General features: G+C 41.5%; 1 protein-coding gene across 13 annotated transcripts in view; it reads right to left on the reverse strand.

The window, feature by feature from the left end:
• NAP1L4 (nucleosome assembly protein 1 like 4) overlaps positions 1 to 18340 on the reverse strand; it is a 49775-nt gene that overhangs the window by 28009 nt on the left and 3426 nt on the right. For 5 of the 13 annotated variants that reach the window (XM_019551638.1, XM_019551641.1, XM_019551643.1 and 2 more), the window contains exons 2-7: positions 14510 to 14541; positions 10737 to 10798; positions 8579 to 8678; positions 7502 to 7643; positions 3019 to 3105; positions 726 to 857 (exon numbers count right to left, since the gene is read on the reverse strand). In XM_019551638.1, coding sequence (XP_019407183.1) covers positions 726 to 857; positions 3019 to 3105; positions 7502 to 7643; positions 8579 to 8678; positions 10737 to 10798; positions 14510 to 14541 — 555 coding nt within the window. Of the gene's footprint in view, positions 1 to 725; positions 858 to 3018; positions 3106 to 7501; positions 7644 to 8578; positions 8681 to 10736; positions 10799 to 14509; positions 14542 to 18340 lie in introns of all 13 variants that reach the window. The other 8 variants (XM_019551639.1, XM_019551644.1, XM_019551647.1 and 5 more) reach the window with 2 other exon arrangements.

Genomic DNA, 18340 nt, shown 5'->3' on the forward strand with positions numbered 1-18340 from the left:
TACACAGTACTTAAGAAAAACAAACTGTACCTTATTGGCTTGTTTCAAAACAATGGCTTAAACATCAAAAATACTAGGTTACTCAAAAGCTTTTAGTTGAAGTTCTGAGGCTGAGATACAAATGCTGGAAAACTAATCACAAGCATAATTTGCCAAATTCTTATTTTTAAAAACTTAATTGCTGATGTTAAAGTAGTACTGTTTCTATCTAATATTAATATACTGGCAAATGAAACCTTTGGTTAGTTATTGGTTTAGCAGTGGAATGAATAAAGTTAACATTTTGGAATAATCTCATGACAACAAGAAATGTTCAGGTAACTTCCATAATGACACTACACTGTTAAATTACTGATGGTACAACATGTCTGTATTGTTTATTTTTTTTAAACCTACTCAAGATGTCTTCATATAAAAACTACCTACCTATCTTTCTGAAATAAGGTGGCAAAAATCAAAAACTGAAACAGTTGTTGTGAGCAGTATGCGGTATGTTTTAACAGGAGATAGAACCAAATGAAATACTAGTTCTCAAATAACATATCTTATCAAACTTTCCGTTGTCTGTACTTTATTAGTGCAGTCTTCCTCAAGTATTTTACTTTAAGGCAACTTTATTCTCAAAAAACCTCACACTTCAGGTACTATCTATTAAAAGGGAAAAAAAAGGCATAATTTTATGCATAATGGTTAAAAGTAAGCACTACCAAGGGGAATTTTCTTACCTGTACTAATTCGCTTAGCATATCTACATTTCTAAAGATTGTATACCAGAAGTCTGGAATTCCTTTGGGGTTTGCCTCTTCTGTTGTTGCTGCTGCTTTTTCTTCTATTACTACTTTATTTTTCAGGTCTCCCTAGGAAATACATGCAGAAATAATTTAAGGGAAAAAAAAAAAAAATAAAAAAAAATCACAAACTCTTAATTTATCAAGTATCTGAATCCTGTTCAATTTGTAAAACTTGTTATTTGGAACTTTACTTAGCTATAATTGCAATGACTGGTTTGGATTAACACTTAGAGATGAAGTCAAATGGAGATAACAGTTTGAATACTTGTCAATTTTGAAGTACATGTACTGCTGCTAGTTTAGAATTCAACCCTTTCAATTCACTTGGAAAAACTGCATACCAGATTTCCAGGTTACTGTATTTTTTTTAAATATACAAAAATAAAAAAACCTGAGGATGCCACACCCCTAAAACTGAACTTTTTTTTTTTTTTGACTTACTATATTATGCCAATTGTGAAGTCCCCCCTAAAAGAATCATAAAAAAAAGCAACAAAACCAGATCACATGCTCTACTTATATGTAGGGTTAGCTAACCATCAGGTGCCCTTCGGTAGGGACTTTTGCACTAGCATCATTTTTGTGCACATTAATATTAACTAAGAATATTTTTTAGTGCAGTTTTTATTTCAGTATTTTTAGCACATTAATCCTTTTGGTCCTTCCCTTGGTTATTTGAGTCTTCTGTGGAATTCTGTAAAGGTAACAGCAGTTCAAGGTCTATCTGTAGTTACTAACTTATATTCAGAATAAAAAGCAAGTAAACCTGTTTTTCCTAATGGTGATCCTGAAAATGTGGGCTTGACATTATAACAACCAGCCCTCACACTAGGCAGAAATGATCTTTCCAAGACTTCCGTGAAGCATTCTGCAAAACTTCACTGCTTTAAGAATTAATCAGTGATGAGGATATAATAATGAGAAGTACCTATGGAATATGCAAGACAGGCTCAGAGGGACAGCTTTCGTCACCAAATACATTAAAACAATGAATCCAGAGTGAGATTGTATTAATAGGTGTCCCCCAGTGAACACCAAAGAAAAAACAGGCTTCGACTATGAATTAATATTTTGCTGCTTTTCTGCCTACCACTAGGTGGCAGCAAATACACTTATAAACTGCCTCCAGAAAACAGATGAGAATAATGAGTAAAGAGCATGGAAGCAATACGTTTCATGTTTTTGGCAATATTTAAAACAGTCTGCAAGAGTAATTGCTGTATTATTATGCAAATATAGGCAGACAACAATACAAACTCAAACTGCTTGCAGGCTGCTGGAAGTTACTGAAAGTGGTCCTCAAGACAGGCTGGCAACTTCTGTTAACTGTTGCTACTCATCCGCTAGGTTAGAAACCTTGGTGCACGTGGTAATACTGTAGGTTATCAAAAAACATCTAAGTAGTAAAAAATAAAGAGGGTACTATTTGTGTAGAACTGAGAAAAACTAAAAACCTGAAAAGAAGGCATAGGAAAAAGCATGAAGAGCAAGGCAACCATTTAAAACACCTTGCTTACACCAGAAAGATGTCAAACTTTGACTGTACCCAGTAAGTGAAATATACAGAAGCTATATATTTAGGCAAGCAGCTTTTTAGCTCTCTTATTAGGCTCTTTATAAAATGTAATCTTTTCTGTTGAACAGAGAGTACATAAAAATCCATCTGCCATAATCATTTCTACTAGAGTAAATCCTACTTTACAAGGAAACATGCTAGGAAGTCATAAGCTAGTCACTTACCAAATATGTATTTATGACTATACAAGTCAATTGTATCCCCAAAAATAAAGAGGGTCAGACAGACAGATGAACAGTCCACCTTCTGTTACTTCAGGGATTTAATATAGCACTGGAATGGAACCCATTAGCAGGAGGATACTGCAAACAGGTTACGAACAGTGCAAGCAGTAACAGGCCACAGTCATTAAATAGTATCGTTCACTATGTAATTCAGTATGTGTGCTTCTCAAGTTTTAAAAACAAATACGTACCTTTAAAATCTGAGGATTTTTGTAGAAGTGAAAATGTAAAATATGAATCAGTTTGAACCACTGACTAAAGTATGTATTCCTGATGTTAAAATCTGATTACCCCAATAGCTCTATACGTAATCTGACAGAAATGATATTTTCAGGATACAAAACTTTGGCTAGTTGTTTTTGCTTACAGAAGATTTGATGAACCAGTATTTATTTCCAAAGTCAACCATTATCTAATTTTTACTCACAGCTAATTTTTCTTCTTCCTCATTTTCACTGTGCCATTCTGACTCTGCATCTGTAGGTTCAGCTTCACCAGTGATAAATTCCCTTCTCTGCAAAAGAAAGTTATATGTTTAAATGGAAAAGGTACTAAAGGCTCCTCTGGGCAAGTTATTCATGTTAATACAGAAGAATAGGAAAGAATACTGAATGTGGTATACTCAGATAAAAAAGTAACTTCTCATACCTTATCAAAAAGCAAGGAAAAGAGTGACCCATGAACAAGGATACACATCTCTGAGTTTGAAAGTAACAGACTTGCATGTTGCAAGGGTGGTTACTACATCTATTAAACCAAGGGTATACGCTGAGTGTCCACAGGCTGATCAGTAGGCCAGACCTGGACTGGTACAGTCACAGCACCAGGTCCAGGCAACACACTAGCTCCAAGTCAAGTAGGGTGTGGCATGAAGCTGTACCAGCTCTCCTGCGACATGCAGCACACGCAGCCAGTCCAGCCCTGCATACCACAAGCAGCACACAATGGTTCCAAGGCTCACTGTCCATATGGATCCCAGTGTCAGCATGGGCTGGATTCGATGCTGCACACAACACAGGCTGCATGTGGTACCCTGGACCAACACACTGTGCTGCCTGCAGCATGGGATCCAACCCTCACGCTGCATGCAGCTTGTCTGCTGAGGGCCAGCACAGGGGGTTGGTCCAGGTCACAGCTCCACAGTCAAGATCAAGCCTGTCAGCCATGTTTGAAAACCCTACATTAAAGAGTAAGCTTCATAAAAAAAAAACAAAAAAAAAAACACAACAACAACCACCAGAGCACAACTAAAGTTATTTACACATTTAAAAGTAAGAATAAAAGAAAATGAGGTCTAAGCTTTCAGATAACTGCAAATAACAATTACAGCTAAAAAACCCCACAACAGTTATCCTTGATATTTCTGATAAATTTATGGTTTGCTTACTTTGAACATATATGTAATACTATCTAACAGTTTTGCTGTTAGATAGTCCCTGTAGAACTCCTTTGCTAAGGAGGCCTTTCTACAACAGGAGAGCAGTTTGAGAGTCAAATCCCTTATGCAGAGCAGAGTGGGAATAAAAAGTTCACCTTTGCACCAGAGTAACTGCTCAGTCTAGGTTAGCAATAGTAGAACAGCATTAAAGGCTAAGCTGTAACAAACCTAAGGGATGAAAACCAGCCACAGATCCCCAGGGCTAATCCCTTCACAAGCAGGAAACAGAACTGATTCAAGATCACCATCCCAGTTCTCTGTAACCAGAGTAACTCAGTGGTACAGTTCTCCCTGGGTCAGATTCTAGCAATGCAACCAACAATACACCCAATTATTTGGGCACATCTATAGGACAATATTAAAACGGGACTGTTTTACTAGTCAGTTTCAAACAATACAAGATCATTGTTCATAGCAGGCCACAAATTAACCTATGTTGAATTCAATTAGCACTGTCGCTCCTTACAGAGCATGGTGCACGCAGTGATGAGTTCTCTGATGGCTGTCAAGTCCAATGCATGAGTATTTAATACAGTCAGTAAAAATAAGTCAGTCTATAATCACCTCTCTCAATTACATAGTATCAGAGCGATATTGTAGCCCTGACAGTCAAGGAATTACAGCAAAGAGAAAAGGTTTCTGTAGGCAATTATTAGTGTGCAGGGCTGGGCAAGGGCAGTGCGCAGCCCAAGGGCCAAAATCTGGGATGTGAGGGCAGTGCTGGCCCCCAGAGCCAAATCCTGGGGTGCACAGGTGAGGTAGGGGAACAGGGGGGCTCAGTGATCTAAATGCAGTTTGGTTATCATTCTTAAAGACCAAATTTTGCAAAAAAAAGCAATTCGATAGCTAAAGAAAAGTCAATACATAAAAAAGAGGAATTCTTGTGTTAATAACGTTTGCGTCCTTCATATAGTTCTGTTTATACCTTAGAACATGAGTACCTTCCAGAAAGAAAAAGGATCTCTTTTCCTACTTTTTTTTTTTAAACATAAAACAAGAATAAATTTAATTTCTTAACACTGTCATATGTTAATGTTTTTAGAAACACTAAAATACGGCAACTAGGAACTTGACCAGCTGCTGAACTTCACCATGTAACGTAGTTCAAAAACTCTGCCCACTATCTTCTTTCACACCAGCAAGAAATCATTTGGGAATCAGAAGGATTATCCATGCAGCCCCTTTTTTATTATGTTGTGAAACACAGCCTTTTGGGGGGTTTCCTTTGTTTTTGTTTGCATTTTTCCTTTTTTAAAACAGGATATGTTATTAGCCTGTGTGTGTACCACACCCTACAGAAGACTTGACCAACTGACTAGTGCTCAAATAATTGTATCCATTCAATAATCTAATAAAGGTTATCAGAGATTAGCTAGTATACTATCACATTAATACTTCCCATAAACAGGCAAAATGACCTCCAGTTTTGTAGTACTTAGTGGATTAAAAGGGAAAAAGAAAAAAGGGGGCATTTCACACCACTCTCCAACAACTGCTCTGTGACCGACTAAAGAAGCAATGTAACTCACTCAATTTTTAAAAACAAATACGTACCTTTAAAATCTGAGGATTGTTGTAGAAGTGAAAATGTAAAATATGAAATCAGTTTGAACCACTGACTAAAGTACGTATTCCTGATGTTGAAGTCCGATTACTCCAATAGCTCTATACGTATCTGACAGAAATGATATTTTCAAGATAAAAAACTGTGGCTAGTTGTTTTTGTTTGATGGTGTAGTTGTTCCTGTCTGTAACCTTAGACCAGGGGTGGGCAATTATTTGGGCTGGAGGGCCACTTACAGAGTTTGGCATGCTGTTGAGGGCAGGGGGAGAGGGCGGAGTGCTGACCAAGCCTCAGTCCTTCCCCTCCTTACAGCTGTTTACACTGTGGAACCCACACTCATGGCAATGTATGGGCAGGGAGTAGACTACAGCCCCAGCCCTGAGCGGTCATTGCCCTGACCACCCACCTGGCTCCTGGACACAGTTCCTCACCTGCCCATAGCCTCATCCCATTCACTAGGGCTGTGTGGAATTTCAGCAGCCATTTCATTTAAGGTCATTTCAGCACCTGAAACACTGAATCCGAATCAAAAACGGAAGACTCGGAAATACCTCCGAAATGAAATGAGGCATCCAAAATGTTTCAGAAATTTCAGTTTTGGAGCCGGATTTGCAGGGAAACAGCTGTACCCCGCTGCCCTGCTGTGCGACTCCGCTCCACAGGGAGCAGAGATCCGCAGCAGGGGTCTCCTTGCCGCTACTGCCCACCCCACACTGCCCCAGTGACCCAGGGCTGCATGGCGCAGGTGGTGGTGGCAAGGAGACCCCCAGCGCAGATCTCTGATCCCTGCAGAGCCAGGTCACGCAGCAGGGACCAGCACTGCCCTGCCGTGTGACCGGGCTCTGCAGGGAGCAGAAATCCTCGCCGGGGTCTCCTTGTTGCTGCTGCCCACCCTGCACAGCCCCACGTCACCGGAGCAGCGCAGGATGGGCAGCAGCAGCGAGGAGACTCCCAGCGCGGCTCTCTGCCCCCTGCAGAGCTGAGTCATGTGGCACGGACCTGCAGGCTTGCTCGCCGCTCTGCACTGCTTCCCTGCCCCGCGACCCAGTGCGACAGGAATCAGAGATTCACGTGGGGGTCTCCTCGCCTGCACAGAAGAAAGGCCCTTCCCCTCCCCCGGACAAGCCACCCACGGCCCTATCCTGCTCCCCACTGGGGCTGGGCAGTAGGACTGTGTGACGTTTCCCTTGCAGCCCGTTTGAAACAATATGGAGGTTTGGCAGAGCTTAACCTCTGAAACAGATTCAGCCAAAATGAAGTGACAGTGATCCAAAATGAAAATCGGTGTCCTCTGAAACAGCTGAATCCAAAACCAAATCGAAACAGTCGTTTTGCAAAGCGCTACCATCTACCTGGCCAAGCACACCATACCCACGGGGATCTGGGGCCAGTCTGCCAAGAGACCACACATGCCCACACCATCCAGCACCCTTGGCAGCGGGTGCAGGGCAGAGGTGACCAGGCCTGGCGGCAGCAACACTCACACCAGCAGCCAGAAGCACAAGGGCAAAGCTGTATTTTGCCCACTCCTGCCTTAGACTGTGAGAAAAAAAGCCACAGAGAAACTAGAGTTTGGATGAACAGTCTAGATTCTCTAGGACCAAGAGTGGCTAACCTGCAGCACAGGCACCATGACATTGGCATCCACTATGTGGCACATGGCAGACTGGTGAGAGGACAGGCAGCATGGTGGTAGATAGAGCAGGGAGCAGAGCAGCACATCAGGCAGGGAAAAGGGATCAGATCAGTACTCAGAGGGTGGGGGGCTAATTTGTGGCACATCTGCCAAAAAGGTTGGCCTTCACTACTCTTCATAGCCACAGGCAAAATTAGAGGGAGAGGTACAAAATAAAGATTAAAATCAAAACTACAGACAGAAAGAGTTAGCAAAAGATTGAGTCTTCCTACCTTATCAAAGAGAGGCTCATACAGGGCTGCATATTTTCTCTCTAAATCATGAACTTCTTCATAGAATTTAGCTTCTATATGGGCACATTGCACCTGGAGCTGTTTCAAGGCATCAATTCTTCTTTTCACTGCTTTTGGTAAACTAGAAACAAACAATTCTAAGTCTAAAAGGTTAGCTATTTCACCACCATCAGATATTCACTGTGAATTACCCTGGTGTTAATCACACAGAGGTCTGGTGTGCTAATAGAAGCCATGCACATTTCTTCAAAACCCATTTCAAAGTCTGAAAAGAATCTTTTCCTACCCATGTTTTCCTCAAAGATGTTATCTTCCATTCCATTCCCTCCCCTGTATTTCAAAAAAGCTGAAATTAATATCTTTGTTTATACCCAAGGTTATACAGCAAGAGTTAACTCGTCAATGGAAAAGAAAATGGTGCATTTTGTAGTGAAAAGAAGTATAGATATAGACAAAATTGCACACACTCACTGCCATCGTTAATTTTCAACTGTTAGAAGTTTATATAAAATAGCTGGCATCCTCCTCTGTAAAATAAGCAAAAGCCTGCAAGACAGAGATGCCCAATTGTGAAACCCAAACTAAAAAAGCCCCAAGGCCCAAATTTAATACAAATCAAGCCTTCCAAAGCTTGTTAGAACCAAATGAGTTGGTTTCAAAGCAAACCCTGAAGTAGACTGAACAAGAAAAGATTATTAGAGGTGAATAAAATTTCAAAACGAGTTGAAACCTTCACTCTATCCAGCTTCGTGGCCCTAGAAAGAACATACATCCTGATGGGGAAGGAAGCAGAAGGATAGCTGCACTGTCAGAAGTGACTGGAAACCCAATTAAGTTTGATAAGGTATCAAACCATGTGAAGTTAAAGAACCAAATACTAAATTAAACCAACTATACTCTTTTGGTTGGGACATCATATCCAAAAACAACTTTTGCACTGCACATTACAGAGGCAATATTCCTTTCTCAGCCATCTCTCTCTCTTCCCCTTTATCTCACCTAAAATGTCAGCCTTCTAATTTTTTGTCTTGTATTATTAGCATGCCCAGTACTTACGTTTCAATATAGCTTGAAGGAGTGTGAGATGTGTTATCAAGTCGCTCTTGGAGAGCTGCCAGGACTTGTGGATTTTGCATCACTTGATCGGCTAGCTTTTCTAAAAAGGGACATGCAATAAAATCTGAATATATTTGGAGCAAGGTGATGCTCTATTACAGATTTTTATTTTTGGTACTGACTGCACATGTCCACACAAGACACTGACTGCACAGTCGCTCAAGACTACTGCGCTGTAGCCATCACGTGGCAGAAACTAATGCAACACTACCGCGCAGTTCTCAGGCTACTGCGTAGTCAGCGTCACAAAAAAAGCCATTCATTGGCACTACCATGCAGTAAGGCAGGTTACTGTGCAAGTCATTTAATACTTGTTTATCTCAAGCACCAAATGACTGCGCAGTAACGACTCCACAGTCAGTGTCTCGTACACACACGGCCACTAAGCATTTTTGTTTAACTTTTGAATTGTAACTAATCATTTTATTACCGAACTGTTAACAGCAGCAGTACTGGGTCATTTTTTAAACACAGAAGCAAGACAAATGAGCAGATGAATGAATAAGGAAAAAAAAAAAGTGTACAAGGATACCAAGTGAATCTTCCACTTGGGATTCCTGTTCAAACCTTGTCACTAAGGCTCACAACTCGAATATGACATCAATGAATTCATCATTTCTCCCTGGAGTCCCAGCTGGCAACTAAAGCATCCCAATGGCCACATTAGCCCCAGCTCTTGAGCCATCCATAAACTGGGCGGGGAGGGAGGGAGGAGAAAAGATCACTAATAGCAAGATGATCTTAGTAGAAAACTACATGTAAAAAGCTTTTCCACCCTTAAGGGTATATTTATTAATGATTAAGGGTGCATCATTGTATTTATATTATTTTTTTAAAAAAAATACATCTTATTTACTCAATTCCAACACAATGCACTTTCTCCCCCTCCCTAAATCAGCCTGTGAGGACAGAAAGAGTGCCATATCTTCTATCCAAGTACCACCCTGGGGCAGGAAGCAACTCAGCTTTGACCCTGGGCTGAAGCTAGAGCTTAGCCGCTGCCTGCTCCAAGCTGGAATGGCTCAGCTGGAAAGAAAGGGATATGCAGATGAGGGGAATGGAAGGGAGATTGCAGCCTGCTACTTCACCTTTTGCCTCCCTGCCACCACCCAGCTGGCCTTTCCCACCTTACTTTCTGCTCTGGCTCTAGTTCCTGTCCCTCCAGCCCTGACCTGGCTTAGCCAGGAACTGCCAACCACTTCCCTCTGGCTGGGCTAAGCATGGTTACTACTGATGCTGAGTGCCCCAATCAGGAACAGAGTTGAAGCAGAAGGTAATGGGAGGGGTCACAGTGTGAGAGAGAGACAGGCAACAGGGGACAAGGGAAGGGTCTGACCTGCCCCCCCCCACCCTGCTGCTGCCTTCCCTGTCATAGCAGTGAGGGAAGGAGGGGAAGCAATTTAAAGACAAACTTCCACTAATTAAAAAATTCTATATATGGAAAATGGTCTCATATATAAAAATGTTTAATTGTATATAAAAAAATTGGGGAGGGTCATCTTAAATTCAAAATAATCTTGGATTTGAGTAAATACAGTACGTCACAAGAACGTTAAGATCACAAAAGTCAAGCACCCAAGTTTGGCAATGTGAGAATTCAGGTTGTCTATGCAACCAGAACACAGCCCCTTGCACTGACATATGACACAGACTACTTTAATTTGAAATTTATATTCAGCCAGAGGCCCTTTGCAACTTCACCAAAAGATATTATCTGGCAAAGGCACTTCATGCATGCTTAAAATCTCAAGTATGAAAAAACAGATACACAAAAAAATTGACCATTTAATAATGTTCTCTAATTATTTTCACAATTAAACAAAACTGAATTAGCTGCTTTCCTCTCAACTCTAAAGCCTTTGCTGCTGACCACACTAAAAATGAAAAAGTGTTGAACCAGAAGTTATTTGCAAGAGTGCCATGAGCAAATAAAAAACCTGACGCAAGTTCATCTGGCAAATGTCCCTCAGGCCAGGAAGTACACATATGCAATTTCAGATATTAATATTAAAACTAAAAAATATTTACAAGTTTCAGCACAAGACACAGAATGCTTACCACCCTCAGCAGAATTCTGCAGTTACTTTTTACACTTTACCTTTTTTGTCACTTGTATTTTTAGCAGCTTCCACAGAATCTGAGGCAGCATCTTCTGTTTTACTAAAAAAAAAAATTGAGAGTCAGATTCATACACTAGAAAGAATCATGACTTTGATATAAAGCTGTCACTACAGCCAGACAAAAATCATGAAAATATCTGGCGTTACTTATGAAACCATGACACTATAAAGCATGATATGAAATAAACAAACATTTAAGCAGGCAGATCCCACTTAAGCAGCGGTTCTCAGCCTTTTTAGACTCAAGGCACCCCTTATAAATTGCCAGATTAGTTTTCACTCATTTTTGTCTGGAGAAAAATAGAGCAATTTTTTTTGTTGCAAAAGAACTTAAAGACCACAGCAGGGCATAATGTATTTAACTCGATGGATTCCTGTTGGACATCTCTAGGTTTATTCTATGAAACACGCTTGCATACCTAACACTGCATGGCACCCGCGAAAGGATCTCAAGGAACCCCATAGTGATGCATCACCATAGTTGAGAATCACTGCACTACAGGATTTTTTTTGGTCAGTGTCTTTAGATGACTGAGTGAAAAGAACTAGCTTGATTTCTACATGGAGTAACCAAGGGAGCTATATAGTCAGCACCTAATTTTGGAGACAAATTTTTACATGTACTGAACAAACATTGAGTTGTAGCCAGTCTCTCCTGGAGAGGCACATGCAGGTACCTGGGGCACATATGTGCCCAAGGCTCATTTTCTTTCCTGCATCACAAATACAGAGTCTGGGACTAGAGGGCAAAAAGAGATAAATACTATTATTCCACAGTTTGTCAGCTGCCATTTCCACACCAATTTGTATAATTAATGAATGTATTCAGATGCAATTCCTAGTCCAAGCTGCTTTTTATATTCCCATTTCAAAAAATGGATATTTGAGGTCCCCAGTTTTTCTTTTTTGGGCCATTTTCTCTCCGACTTACTAACTCCAATTTTTATGGCATTGTTTTAATAATTTCGGCGGCTAAGAGATATGTTTATTTTTAAGCATTTCTTTCAATTTTTATCTATTCACATTTTCAGGATTAAGCATGATTAAGGGTGTGGGGGGCAGGAAATTTAGTAAAATTTAGAACTCCCCCTCCCCCCAACAATTATTAGTGCAGGTTTAAACTGCCAGCTATGACAAATGTAACCAGAGACCAGAAGAGGACAGTAGCACTCTGAAGCTCTGGGAACACGGGCAGAGGCAGCAGCCACCCAGCCCAGGGTGGGAAACAGCTCCTTGTGGCCCCTTAGGGGGTGAGCCCCGTCTGGTGCGCACTGGTGGCAGGGTAGCCTGACCCCCTGACAGCCATGGCCTCCAACCCCTCCCAGCAACATGGGGGCAGTGGCTGGGTCCCAGTGGCACCCCTCACACATCCAGTCCCAATCCTGCAGGGGCCAGGCTGGGCTCACTGGGAGTTTGGCACCCTCTCCCGAGCTGGGACCCAGACAGAGTGACCAACTGGCAGTACCAGGCTCCCAGCTTCCAAAAGCCATACCCCTCAACTTCCAGTACAGCCTTACACGCATGGTCCCAGCTCCTGCAGCATCTCCCCCCTCCCCCCCGAGCTGCTGCCAAAGAAGCAGTGTGCAGGTGGCGTAGCCATGGCTCCCCCAACCCAACCTGGGTGAATCCCATCAAACCTATCCATGGGGTGAGTAGCTGGGTAATCCAAGGAAAGTGCTCCTTTCCTCAGCTACAGCGCTTTGATGGATAGTCTCTAATCAGTACTTTAACTAGTCCCATCAGAACACTACTCTGATGCAATTACCTCTCTTGCAGCATGGAAGCCACTTCCTTTCATCTTGCACGTTTATTAAGTTAGAGAAAAGGGGGAATTGCAGGTTCTCACAGCAATAAATGAAATTCCACTACAAGTACTGTGGACTACAAACCACCATGATTGGAGATCTATTTTTGTGCTGGTTTCTTCAAAAACAAAACATCAAGCAATAGAGACAGACCACATTCTCCACATCCGTAAAGAATCCAAGAGCTTTGGAAAACCAGTAGTACTTCACCCCCAGTGAAAGTCTGTGTCACAAGGTGCCTTCATCTTTTCAGTTAAAAAGATCGGTGATCTCTGAGACCATGATATGGCTTCCTTCTATAAGATCCAAGGAAAATGGCAAATTTGGAAAAACAGGACACGACAGCTCTTATTTATGGACCACAGGAGCTCAAACTGTTACAGAATTGGTGAAACAAAGTCCACCTGAGCCAAGAAAATAGGAGGTTACAAGAAAACGAAGACCAGGAGCAGTTCAGCTGGAATTCACAGACCACTTTTGACCTTGTAAAACAAGACTTTTTGCACAACAATACGGAAAAATGGATTAACCAAAAATATCTGTAGCATAGTGAATTGTAACAGCAATGGCACCCCTCAGTTATCTAGAGTTCGAGACAGGCATGTACCAATGCCTATATTAGTTTTGGGATTATTTTGAAAATGTATTTTAAATTATTCAAAATTCAAGTCAGGGTTTATCCTTATAAAAAAAAAAAAACTTTGCCAAAATGTGAACAGCTGGCCCAAATTTTCCAGGCTGGGTTTTGAGGAGGTGGAGGGAAATGGGGGTGAAATCCCAATAACTCTTGCTCTGGGTGGTACGCTGGCCGTAAGAGTCCTTCAAATTCCCCAGCAAAGTAGGGTCTCAAGAATACAGAGGGTAGACCAAAATAAACAAAAGCTGTTGATCTGCACAATACAGACTGTTCTCTATGAAGGGTTCTTCTATTTTTCACACATTTTCTTATTAGAGGAAAATTTTGCAGACCACCTATCCATGCTGTGGCTTACTAGCACCCTTTGACAACTACAGTGACTGTTTACAGAGTAAATGATACAAGACAAGAGAGGTATTTTAGCAGGCTTTAATAAAAATTAGCTAATGGATACAGTAACAAGGCCACACCATTTGAATGGTCAGCAAATAATTCCTAGGCAACCCATAGTTTATGCAGCAGAATTTGAAAATTGCTGAAATTACTCTCTAAACTCACTCCAAGTTCAAACGAGAGAAGCAAGTACAACTACAACTTAAAAAAAAAAACACAACCAACTTCCTTCTATCATCAACTAGATGTAATTTCTCATGGCAGTGTGTTCTGATGCTTATACTGCACCATGCCTTACCACCACAAACATGGGTATTTACATGAAACATAAAGTGTAATATTAGAGCATCAGCTTTGCAATGCTTTGTTATTCCTTAATCATTTATTAACAGATTTATTGGTACCTAGATGAAGGAGTCATTCTGGTTGCCAAACCCACACAGAACCAGATTTGCATTGATCATTAAAAAGAGTTTCTGAAGAAATGAGTGAAAATCTAACCTTCAGTCAGTACTTTCCTCTAACTGGAAAGGAACGCCCTAATTTCAACCAGCATGGCAGGGTTTTTTTGGTTTTTTTTTAATTTAAAAGCCCCAAAACAAATAACCTCAACAGCAAGGTATTTTACCAACAAGCTGAAAAGTGCTAGCACTACTACTTAAACTACTCTGTTGACCATCTTTAAAATAGGCATTCCCATAACTAAAGATAAACTAAGATAGTTTTTCAATATACTTCATTCTATGAATCATTTGTTCTAACCTGGGTAACCCCAAAATGTCATACATTATGCTATTTTTTGCTTATCCAGGTTTAGCAAGGTTATCTTTACCTAAGAAAGTAACACATCTGGAAACTTCCAGCAAGTGGCAATATTAATTTAAAGCAGATACAGAATAAAAGCAGTCCAACTTACCTGTTATCTGCCATCTGTATGCTTGTATCCACCTACAAGTTAACATTAAAAAAAGTTTAGAAAACTAAAATACTGTTAAATGGTCTTGGATAAAAGTTTCCAAGTAACCGATTAAAACCGATGGATGCCTGCAGTAATAGCTGAAGTATACCAACTTTGCCGTATTCTAATAGCCAAAAGCAGGAACTCACATACTGTAAATCTTTCAGTGGAAGTTACTTATACCAAGTATCATCTGAATTTTAGTTTGTAGGTAGAGGTACTCCGATTCATCGGTCCGCTATTGGTTCAGTGTCAATATAAAGAAAATTAACTGCATCAGAAATCAGCTTGATGAGGCATTTATCAGACACATTATCAGCCACATACATGCACCCAGCCACAGAGTAGAACTTAGGCAGTAAAGAGCATAACCCAGCAGTCTGGAGAGCTGCATGCAGCTGGTAAGTCTGGTGTGGTGGAAGGAAAGGGATTGGGGGTGCAGATTAAGGTTCCTGCAGTAAGGGAGGGAGCGGGATTGGAGTTGGGGCAGGTGCTGCCCAGTTGGGGCAGTGTGAGGCAAAGCGGGACACAGGACAGAACCACAGCTTGTCCGGAGGGCATAAGGGGAGGAGGGGCGGCTCCCACTGCTGCGCACATCCCAGGAGGGCAGAGGGGAAAGGTGGGGGTACTCCCAGATCTGTGCGGGGTAGGCTGGGGCCAGGGCTGCATAGGGCTCTTCCTGACAGGGGCTCGGCAAGCTGCACTTGGGGCAGGCAGTGATGATACTGGGAGGGCAGGGCTGGGGGGGCTATGGCAAATTTTGGAGGGGCTGTAGCCCCACCACTACCCCATAGCCTCCTCCCAGCTCTGAGCGCAGCCCAGCCCAGCCCCACCCCTGCCAGACAGAGCCCCACACACCCCTGACTTGCACAGATCCAGGGCACCACTCCCCACCATGCTCTCTCAGGGTACATGCAACAGCAAGAGCTGCCCCCACCCCTGGACAAGCCAGGGCTCTGTCCTGCACCCCACCCCACCCTGGCTGGGCAGTTTCTGGCCCAGACCCTGCCCCACTCCCTCCTGAACCACAGGGGCCTTGATCTGCCCCCCACCTCCCATACCCCTTCCACCACAACAACAGACTTATCAGCCAGACACTGCTCTTCAAGCTACCAGGCTGCATATTGGAAATCAGATCAGTATCAGCCAAGACACCTCCTTAAAAACACAAAAAAACAGCTATCGATATTGTCCCCAAAAATCTATCAGTGCACCCCTATTTGTAGGCTGTTGTTTCAGTCCAGGGGTGTTCAAGATTTTGTCCTCAGTGGGCCAGAGGAACGGTACGAGTCTGATCTGCTGGCTCGATCAAGCCTGTGCCAGGATCGGTCCCTAGGGCACAGCACCACCCTCAGGCAGCCCTGTGCACTAGGATCAGGTACCCAAACGAGCATGCAGGGCCTGGGGCTCCCCACGGGTCTGGAAATTTGTCAATGGGGGACCAGGGCCACCACTCCCCTGCTGACAAGTTTCCAACCCCATAGGGAGACCTGCAGGCCACACAACAGCACCAAGGGAAAATACCTCTATTAATCTGAATCTTTCAGAGCATCTGTTTAACATTCAACGTCAGTTTTGAAGAACTAAATCTAGTCAACACCTGTTAGTAGCAAGACATTTGTGCCACAGTGTTCCTAAGTGGCTGTTTCAGTTATTGGAAGAAATGCTGCTGATAAGAGGCTGTTGCTTTTATCAGGTCCAGCTGCAGATGGATTTCAACACTATTTTGGCTTGTAATCTGTTCTTAAGGCATCATAAAACATGAGCTATATACACTAAAAGTAACCAAGTTTAGGTATGTTAACAATATGATCTTGTACTGATAAGTAACCTGCCACAAAAATATGCACCCTTCCTTCTCTAAAAGTAACAGGCAAGGAGAAAAAAAAAGTTACAAATAAAACAAAAGAAAGACCTGTCAACTTGTTTATTCCAAGAACAGCATCCTAGCAAGTATCAAGTTATTTGCATATTAATGTGCTTCAGTTTGCAAATCATGAAAGGCATTTCATTTAGTTGTAATAACTGCAGAGACAACATTTTCTCAGTAATCCATAGAGGAAAAATCTGCAGTTGTGCCCATGTTCATGAACAGATATAATTCTTAGTGTTATAACAGTAATTTCAAGCTGCTTTTGCCATATGTTTGAAGAACAGATCACTGGGCTAAAGAGCATAACACAAGTAACACTAAAAAGAGGGAAACCCGATCTGTCAAAGCAAGAGGATTTGGCTCCTGAATGGATGGCAAAATACACTGAAATAAAAGGAAGCTTTATTCAGAAAATATTGGAAGGTGGGAGACGGAAAAAGAAACAAATAAATGAAACACACAAAAACAAATCTTATACTAATGAAATTAAAGCCCTGGTATGAACAATAGCTAGAATCAAGCTTAATGCAGGTTTTCCCCATAAGATCTAAACTAGTTCTGGTGGGAATCCAGAAAGAGGTAAAGAAAATAGGCACAATGTAAGTTGTGAATATATATGTTTGTCAATACACACACACACACATTTAACCCAGAAACACTTTTTGTACCATCACAAAACCACAAAGGCAGCAAGCTGAATACATAGATACAGCAATGTCAACACCTAGGTGCAACAGGAAACATCAACCAATTACTCAAATTTCAGCTCAAGAGACTTTTTGCTCAAAGTCTGATACAAGGGAGCTCTCCAGAGCAGGTATCTGACTGCTTTAAAACAAAGTTCATGACCTCTATGCAAAGTGAACTAGTATTTATCCCAATTTTCAGTAAACAGCTGCTAGAGAAAATTATAATCACAACTGGCATCCTGACTGGCAGACACAGCAAGGGCCAAGGGCTGCATGGACATTTCAGTTCTTAGAAGTCAGTAATCAGTGCCTTTAATCTAGATATTTCTGTAAGCAACTACTATGGAAGGGATGGAGTTTCACCCATTTAACATGGCAAGGGTGGAAAGTATTTTTGGATCACACTACAGGAACTACATAGACATGGCAGGCAGTCCACTCATTATACTGAAGAAATGTATAACTGCTTCTAGCAAGTTAATCAACTGTAGAAAGCTGCAAAGTTCGAAGTGGACAGGAAGATGCATTTTGTATGCCAGGTCCTTTTGAATTATTGCAATATTCAATAGAAATAAAAGTCCCTTCCCCTACCAATAAACTAGATATTCCTGCTTCATGCAGGGATACTGAAGAGAATAAAAGACACGATTACATATGTTCATGATTAATTAAAAAGAACGAGAAACACTTCAGTGTTTGGGAAAGGAGGGTACAGGACAATTTTTCTTCAGGTTTTTTTTTTTTTAATTTAAATCAGATTTCATTTAATCAGACTTTTTTTATTAAGATGCTTTAAAAAATAAAGCTAGTTTTAATTTAAGATATGTTAACACTCAAAGATCTCATCATGGAATAGTATATAATTAGAAATAAACAATAATCCCTATGAGACAACATGTTCATGTAACCTTTTTAGAAGTTTTATAAATAAGTGACAACAGCCCATAGACTATATCAGGGGCCCAGTCTCAGAGGGTCCCAGAGACTCCTTTATAGATTAGTAAAGATTAAAGAAAACCACTCTACCCAAAGGGAACTCAGTGCTCAGTCTAGAAGATCCCATTCAGCATCTCTGTGATGCCTAGTTTCAGTTCTCAAACTGTGGATTTCTGTCTTCAGAGATCATAGGCAGACAAGGTTTCATAGTTTCATAGTAGCTAGAGTCGGAAGGGACCTAGGTAGATCATCTAGTCCGACCCCCTGCCTTGGCAGGAAAGAGCACCGGGG

Source organism: Crocodylus porosus, unplaced genomic scaffold (genome assembly GCF_001723895.1).
Source record: "Crocodylus porosus isolate Cpor-Errol unplaced genomic scaffold, CroPor_comp1, whole genome shotgun sequence".
NCBI classification, from domain to species: domain Eukaryota; kingdom Metazoa; phylum Chordata; order Crocodylia; family Crocodylidae; genus Crocodylus; species Crocodylus porosus.